The 7,653-nt window shown below is 33.3% G+C and overlaps 1 protein-coding gene across 1 annotated transcript; it reads right to left on the bottom strand.

Moving 5' to 3' along the window:
- Nucleotides 1-4,798: 4,798 nt before the first annotated feature.
- On the bottom strand, nucleotides 4,799-6,630 carry LOC21384333 (probable aquaporin NIP7-1). The gene is made up of 5 exons (XM_010109528.1): nucleotides 6,451-6,630; nucleotides 5,684-5,908; nucleotides 5,395-5,589; nucleotides 5,236-5,297; nucleotides 4,799-5,021 (listed from the first exon to the last, which is right to left on the bottom strand). The coding sequence occupies exons 1-5, from the start codon at nucleotides 6,628-6,630 to the stop codon at nucleotides 4,799-4,801; spliced, it is 885 nt and encodes a 294-aa protein (XP_010107830.1).
- Between the last annotated feature and the right edge of the window lie 1,023 nt (nucleotides 6,631-7,653).

The following is a 7,653-nucleotide window of genomic DNA, read 5'->3' as shown; positions in this document are numbered from 1 at the left end:
GGTTAAGATTTGAGATGAATTAAAATTAATAGGTCAATAGTTTATATAAGTTAATAAATAGACTAAATTATTATTTTCGTTCACAACTTGTCTGGTTATGAACCATAACTTGACAAGTTATTATCCATAAATTACGGTTTTTTATCCATAACTTGTATAGTTATGAACCATAACTTGATAAGTTTGTCCATAACTTATATGGTTATGAATCATAACTTGACAAGTTATGATCTATTAATTTCTATAACTAAAAGTTGGCCTATATACTTTCTTAAGCTTTTCATATTGACTTATTTTCTACTATTTCCGTTTCTTTTACTAGTATTAATATAATACATTTGTATTTACTATTTATCAATTGGTATTGCTTATTTTAATTATTTGTCTATCCTTATCGTCATTAGTTTTTGTATATAATAAAGTTAAACACTTGTCGTCTAAGAGGGAAGAAAATCACACATGCATAGTATGATGAAATTCATGTCGTTTGGGATACTATCAAAACGACATGTTGTGTTCCTTAGAGGAACTTGTCGTTTCTCTTGACTCCTAACTACACTTCCACAAAGGAAGTATTATTTCCCATAAAACGACATCTCATTTACAAAATTTCAAGAAATGAGGCTATCTCTTAAAACCGGCATATGGTTTATGAAAGCGTAATATGCGTTTGTGTTTCTATTTAATGATGAAAATGCTATTTTTATGCTTAATAACGAATAGAAAATATCATGCCGGTTAATATATCTAATGGGGAACATCTTTCGGTATCTTAATCAAACAACTTGTCGTGTATATATAGAAAGAACAAATAGTTTACCTACCGAACGCCATGTCGTTTGTGAACTAGTCTCGACCAGAAATCTCGCAACCGCCGAGACAAGGCCATTCAGGTTAATCTAATTACATGGTTCTTGGTTTGTGATTTTGAGATTGTTTTTGTAGAGAATTTTTTAGGCCTCGTTCACTTCGTAGATTCGAGTTTTCAATTCGAACTGAGATGTTACATTTTGTGAGAACTTTTTACTGTAGCAGAAAAAAATTAGATGTGATATTTTTTGAGAGCTTTTTACTGCATTGAAAACTCAAATCGGTGAAATGAACGAGGCCTTAATCTCCGGATTGGGTAGTTCTCGGTTGGCGACCGTCGAGTTTGTGACTAGATTTGAGATTGTGATTTAGTGTAGATATGAGATTTGGGTTTAGGTTTTGTAATTGGTTTTTTCTTTTGTTTAAAAACTTTTTTGCAAATCAGTTTGAATCTGATTTTGTGATTGTGTTGATGTCAGGACTGTTCGTCAGTTTAAAACTGACAGTTTGGTGACTGAATCAACCATGTTAGTTTTTAAAAAATTAAAACCGAAACCGAACCGAAAAGGACAGACTTCACTCGGTTAACTGCTTGAACCATGACTAGTTTTCAGTGGTCGGTTCCCACCAAAACTGAAGTTTATTAAAAAATTTTAAAATATATTTTTTCTTCATCAATTTCAACTATTAATATAGCCAAAATTAAGAGAAAAAAAAACTTTTGTCCCATCCAAAAATAAGGCATACAAAATAATAAGTGTGAGTCTAAAAAAGGACTCACACCCTTTATATAGAATAGTTGATGTAGTATTTTTTCATTTCTTCTCTATGTGAGACTCTTGCAACTTTACTTGTTAGTTGTCAAAGTCTGAAAAGCGTAAAATATTAATAAATATTATTGAGACCACAAAAATACTAATGAGGATAATGTGGTTTAGTGGTTAGTTAATGCTGTTCTACCCTCTAGTTTGAAGGTTCAAACCTCCACCTATACAAAACTCTATATTTTTAAGTGTATAATATTAGTAGGTCGGTTTGGTTTAATCGACGACCTTGGCCACCGGAACCAACAGTCGACCGCCCATGTGTGGTGGTCGGTCGGTTAACCGACATCCGGTAATCAGTTTCGCTTTCTATCAGTTTTCTTCGGTCGGTATCAGTTTCGCAGTTATTTTGAACAACCCTAGTTTATGATTGTGTTTGTGATTGAGATTTGAGAATTTGTGGAATTTTTGTGCAGTTTAGTTTTGCATTTTATCTGTGTTTGTGTTTAGAATGTGGTAAATATTGTATTTACTCGTAAATATTACAATTTAGTAAATATTTCCTAAGTGGCGAGACACATCTCCGCCCTAGATCTCATCACCCTTGCGAACTAGTCTCGACTAGAGATCTCGCAACCGCCGTGACAAGGCCACTCAGGTGAATCTAATTACATGGTTCTTAGTTTGTGATTTTGGGATTGTTTTTGTGTTTTTGTAGACATTTTTTATTCTTCGGATTGGGTGGTTCTCAGTTTGCGACCGTCGAGTTTGTGACTAGATTTGAGATTGTGTTTTAGTGTAGATATGAGATTTGGGTTTAGGTTTTATAATTGGTTTTTTCGTTTGTTTAAAAACTTTTTTGCATATCAGTTTGAATCTGATTTTGTAATATGTGTTTATGATTGTGTTTGTGATTGAGATTCGAGAATTTGTGGAATTTTTGTGAAGTTTAGTTTTGCATTTTGTCTGTTTTTGTGTTTAGAATCTGGTAAATATTGTATTTACTGGTGAATACTTTATTAATTAAAAATTTGAATACTCATAAGTACTGTATTTACCTGTAAATATTTTAGTAAGTTTGAATCTAGTAAATATTATATTGTAAATACTTTAGTAATTATGATTTTGAATATGATAAATACTGTATTTACTAATAAATACTTTAATAACTATGAATTTGAATACAATAAATATTGTATTTACCTATAAATACTTTAGTAGTAATTTGGGATATGCATTATTTAACGATAAATACAATATTTACTGCTAAATACAGTGTTGAACTATTATCGGGGTTGGTGGTCGGATTTTTAGATAAATATAATATTTACGGGTAAATACGGTATTTATCGGTAAAGATAAACTATCGCCGGAGTCAGTGGCTGGATTTTTAGATAAGTATAATATTTACTAGTAAATACGGTATTTACCAGTCGCCTGAAAACAATCATCAAAAAAATGATCGCCAGAGCCACCGGAGTTTGTCGGTGGAGCCGGCCGCTCGAAATAGTCACTGGTCGCTAGTGCCGGCCATGGTGAACTTAAGTAAAAGGAGAAGAAGAGAGAGGTTGAAATAAGACTTACGGGTATTTTTGAGTTTTTAATAATGTTTAAAACTTAAAATATCAAATTATTCTATAATCCACTACTTTAAAAAAATATGCTATAATTTACTAATTACTCTACCAATTATGCTTTTTCACTCATTCTCCCTCTTTTCTTTATGATCTATAGTGGTCGAATGACATTCGTATCTATAAACCGGCACGTCGTTTATCACATGGCAACGACACCGCTTTTTACAAAAATGACAGTCGTTTTATATGTAAACGTTATGTTTAATATATTTACAATGTGTGCGGTTTTTGTTTTGTTTTGTTTTTGTTTTTTTTTAAAGTGCGTAATGAAAGGCGGGAATGGTTAAAAAAAAAAATTACATCTTTTAGATCTTATAGTGTAACAAGTTAATAGCCACTACAAAAAAAAAGACTATTAGCGACGATAAAAAGTTGTTGCTAAAAATACAAAGTTGTCGCAAATAAATTTTTTGCGACCACTTGTCGTCACAAACCTGTCACTGTAATTGATTCGTCACAAAAAATAATTTTACGACGACAAATAGTCGTCACAATTATGTTTGCGATGACAATCGTCGCAAAATGTCGTTACAATTATTTTGTCAGTTACATCGTTAAGATGACATGACATTCAGTATTTACGATGACATTTTACGAATTATGTCGTCACAAAAGATGCAGAATTAGTTGACGTGACTTATATTTTTTGCAACCACATTTGTCGTCGCAAATAATATTTTAATTTTTTATTTATATTTTCTCATTTTAATAATTAATGTTGTAGATTTCTATATATTTAAACCCAATATTAAATATAATTCATGATATTATAATAATAAGGAAGAATTAAATAAAAGGAAATAAATAATAAAAAATAGAAGTAAAAATTATTATTGTAAAAAGTAATTAATAAAATAACAGTCGTCCTGAAAAGAATTTTCTGGAAGTATTTTTTGTGACGACTTTGCAATATGTCGTCGCAAAAAACAAAAAAATATCTAGAACCTATTCGCGGGAAACCAAAAAATTTTTCACTTCTTTTTGGCCACGTCATTGCCAGCTGTAAGTATCCATATTTGCGACGACATGTTGTCGCAAATAATAGACAAACTGGCACCAAAATTGTTGGCGCCAGATTGGTTTTGGAGCCAACGGATATTAGCAACGACATGTGGTCGGGAATAATTTATCAAATTTTAGCGACGATATGGCGTCGCAAATAGTGAAATTTTGTGCGACGACAAATAGTGAATGCGACGACAAGTCGTTCAAAAATCTTATTTTCTTTTTGGCGACGACATGTCGTCACAAATATTGTAATTTTAGCAACGATAGATGTCGTCGCTAATAACTCTTTTTGTTGTTGCAGTGTGGAAGTGTTTTTTAAAAGAATATAGGAAGCATGTAAACCTTATAAAGAGACAAGAACGCTCATGAAGGGGTTTATATAATAGGTTATAGATTAAATAAGCTCTTAAACTTTCTAGGCAAATTAAGAAGTGGATATTCTTTACAGTCTCAATCATGGTTTCAGTTTCGTCTACCTCCACTCTAAAATCTTGTTTCAACTAAATCTTCATCCTTTTTTTTTCTTTTGGTTTGACTAGTATGATCAATCCATACAACAATATTAGCATTAAATGCATTTTAGGTTGCTCTAAAGTCCAAGGACTGATGAAATAGAGAAGTATTGGGAGAGGTCAGAGAACTACAAGGCCTATGTTGAGTCTTTAGAAATTGGAATAGGAGAGCGCCTCCCACAGCTCCAATTGTTGGAGCTGTGATGTATATCCATATGTCATTAAAATTCCACGAAACAATTGCAGCTCCCATTGACCTCGCGGGGTTCATTGACCCGCCCGAAACAGGCCTACAATACACATATTTGCCATAACGTGTCAGTATTATCAATGTTCGACTAAATTACCACGAACACTTCTATTCAACCTCACTACTCACACAAGGCAGGTCCCACTAGGTGGGTAGTGGGACCCGCCTTTTATGAGTAATGGAGATTTATCCCGCGATGAATGCCATTTTTCATTACAACACGTAGAGAATAATATTGGAGTTTTTGTGCTTACCCTGTTATTAACACGGCTAGTCCAATAGCACTACCAACAACAAAACCAGCCAAATGTCCTACCTGAGAAAAAAAGAAAAAGAAGAAATTAGACCTATGTTAAATAAACTTATAATGATCATATAACAAAGAACGTACAAATTTAGAGATGTTTACTTACGGATTGAGCCTGATGAGTCAATGAGGCTACCAAGAACATTATAACAAAGGTTGCTATGAGCTCTACCCAGAATGCTGAAGCGCAGCCTTGTAGCGGTCGGGTAAGCACAAGATCTGATTTCAAGTTATAAATAAACTTCCCAGCATATGTTGCCGTTGTCGAACCAAATGTTTGCGCAAATATGTAAAGGGGGACCTTCGGAAAAAATAAGGATGTGATCACACCAGTTTTTTTTTTTTGTGCTTAAAAGCATTCAAAAAATGATTAGAGAAAGAATAGTTTTAAGTACCCTGGGCCAAGGAAAATGGCCAAAGATTGCGAAAGCTAATGTGACAGCAGGGTTGACATGTGCACCAGAAATAGACCCTATTGAGAAGATCACAACTATTACTGTTAAGCCTGCCGTGGCAGCATATTCTAGGAGACCGACTTCTCCACTCGTCGTCTGCGTGCTTGCTATGATCCCGCATATGCAGAACATCAAGATGAAAGTCCCCACTGCCTCTGCCACAACCTGCATATGGTAAATGGAACCGCATTGCTTGGACTACAACAGGAAACTAGAGGGTAAGAATTCCAAGAGTTACGATTTCATCGAAAACCAGACACGGTCTTTTACTAACGTTTTGTCCAACTCTTATGAAAGATCATGCTCCAAAAATTCTGGTTTTGATGCTAGCAGATTGGAATGTAGGGCGTTTTTTCGGTTTCCGCAAATTTAAAACCTTTAACTGAAATCATAGTTTGGTTTTAAGAAGAACAAAGAGAGTTCAATATGAATGTTGACTCAAGAATTCTTTGACAGATTTGTTGATATAGTGATCGTTTTCAAGTGTAAATGCATGTACTATTTGCATATCGAATTGATACATTCTAGTCAATTACAAGATGCCTAGTCTAATGTTAATTAATTACCCCCAAGAAAACAAGCATAGTCTAATGGTTAAGATTAGGCCTCAAATCGTGCATATTAGAGAATTCTTAAGAAAAACCAAGAGGGAACTAAGCTCTTTCAAAGGCTTCCTAAAAGGCCTTAATTAATTAGTTATCGCTTACCGCACGTGCGAAATTTCGATTTATTCCTGCTGAAAAACAGCTAAAGGTTGAACTTTTCAAGACACCAACGCTCTTTGATATTGCATTGGTGCCAATCTCTTGATCATCTTTGGATTCTTCACTTGTTGATGCGTAATTAGACGAATCAGGAGATGGTTGCTCTTCAAACAAGCCCTTCATGATAAATTCCCTGCAGAGACTAAAAGAATCGGACAAAGATTTTTAAAGTGTAAAAGGGTCAAAAATCGGTCTTGAAAAGTTTAGTCAGCTTCAGAAAAGCTCAACAAGTACAAAGAATGTGCAAAATAGAAAAAAGTTTAAATATGGTAAAAAGTTGTTTGTTCCTGGCACGGTTGTGGCACTTGGAAGAGGCTGGTTGAAGTTTCAAAGGAATTAGGCTCGTCAACACAATTCTTGTGTTGCTCTTAAAATGTGGAATAGACTATTTGTGTTTCTTACCTGTTTCAGTTTTAATAAGGTGAACAATTCCGTTCCAAACATTCTCAAATTTTGGTGTCCTTCCTTTCACTTTATTTTCAACTAATGGGGTTCTTTGTTAATTATACATGTTTACTTAATAACACTTCTTCATTTATATATATATACAAAAAGCAGAAGGAAAAGAGCTTCTCGCTAGCGAGATCATACCTCTCAGGATCTGGGACAGTGTAAAATCTCTCCCGGAAGCATAAGCAGGCCTCTTTCTGTTGTGCATTTTTTTTAGAATATTTCTAGTCATATTTTGCTTTGTGATATTCTTTGTACTCACTATGTAGAACAAAATAAGGAAGTGTGAACAAATAATAAATATCAAGGGCTCTTGGATTGTTTGCAATGTTAGTGAAATCTTTTTGTATTTGATCTATTTGTTTCTTTTTTTTTTTTTTTCCTTTTAATCATCAAAACAATAGAGCCCATAATTTCAAAGCTCCATTTTCAACTAACTGATTGTGGGACGATAGATCCCCCAACCCATATAAGTTTCATGTACAAGTATGCACGAGTATGTTAAAAATCCAAGCAAAATAAATAAATAAATAATAATAATAAATAAATAAATAAATAAATAAATAAATAAATAAATAAATAAATAAATAAATAAATATGCCATTTTTAATGCGTCTAAAATATGCCATTTACTACAATTTATGAGAAAAATTATTAGGAGTTTTTAAGGCTGTTTTCTAATGAGTCTTGAATCAG

This window comes from Morus notabilis, unplaced genomic scaffold, assembly GCF_000414095.1.
Source record: "Morus notabilis unplaced genomic scaffold, ASM41409v2 Scaffold7183, whole genome shotgun sequence".
In the NCBI taxonomy this organism is placed as follows: domain Eukaryota; kingdom Viridiplantae; phylum Streptophyta; class Magnoliopsida; order Rosales; family Moraceae; genus Morus; species Morus notabilis.
This window is presented reverse-complemented; position numbering and strand designations above follow the sequence as displayed.

Excerpts from the sequence above, each read along its gene's own strand:
- LOC21384333 (XM_010109528.1), bottom strand. The coding sequence starts at position 6,630 with ATGAAGGGCTTGTTTGAAGAGCAACCATCTCCTGATTCGTCTAATTAC. Across the intron at positions 5,909-6,450 it reads ATCGAAATTTCGCACGTGCG|GTTGTGGCAGAGGCAGTGGG; the intron begins GTAAGCGATAAC and ends TACCATATGCAG. Across the intron at positions 5,590-5,683 it reads GCCATTTTCCTTGGCCCAGG|GTCCCCCTTTACATATTTGC; the intron begins GTACTTAAAACT and ends TTTTTTCCGAAG.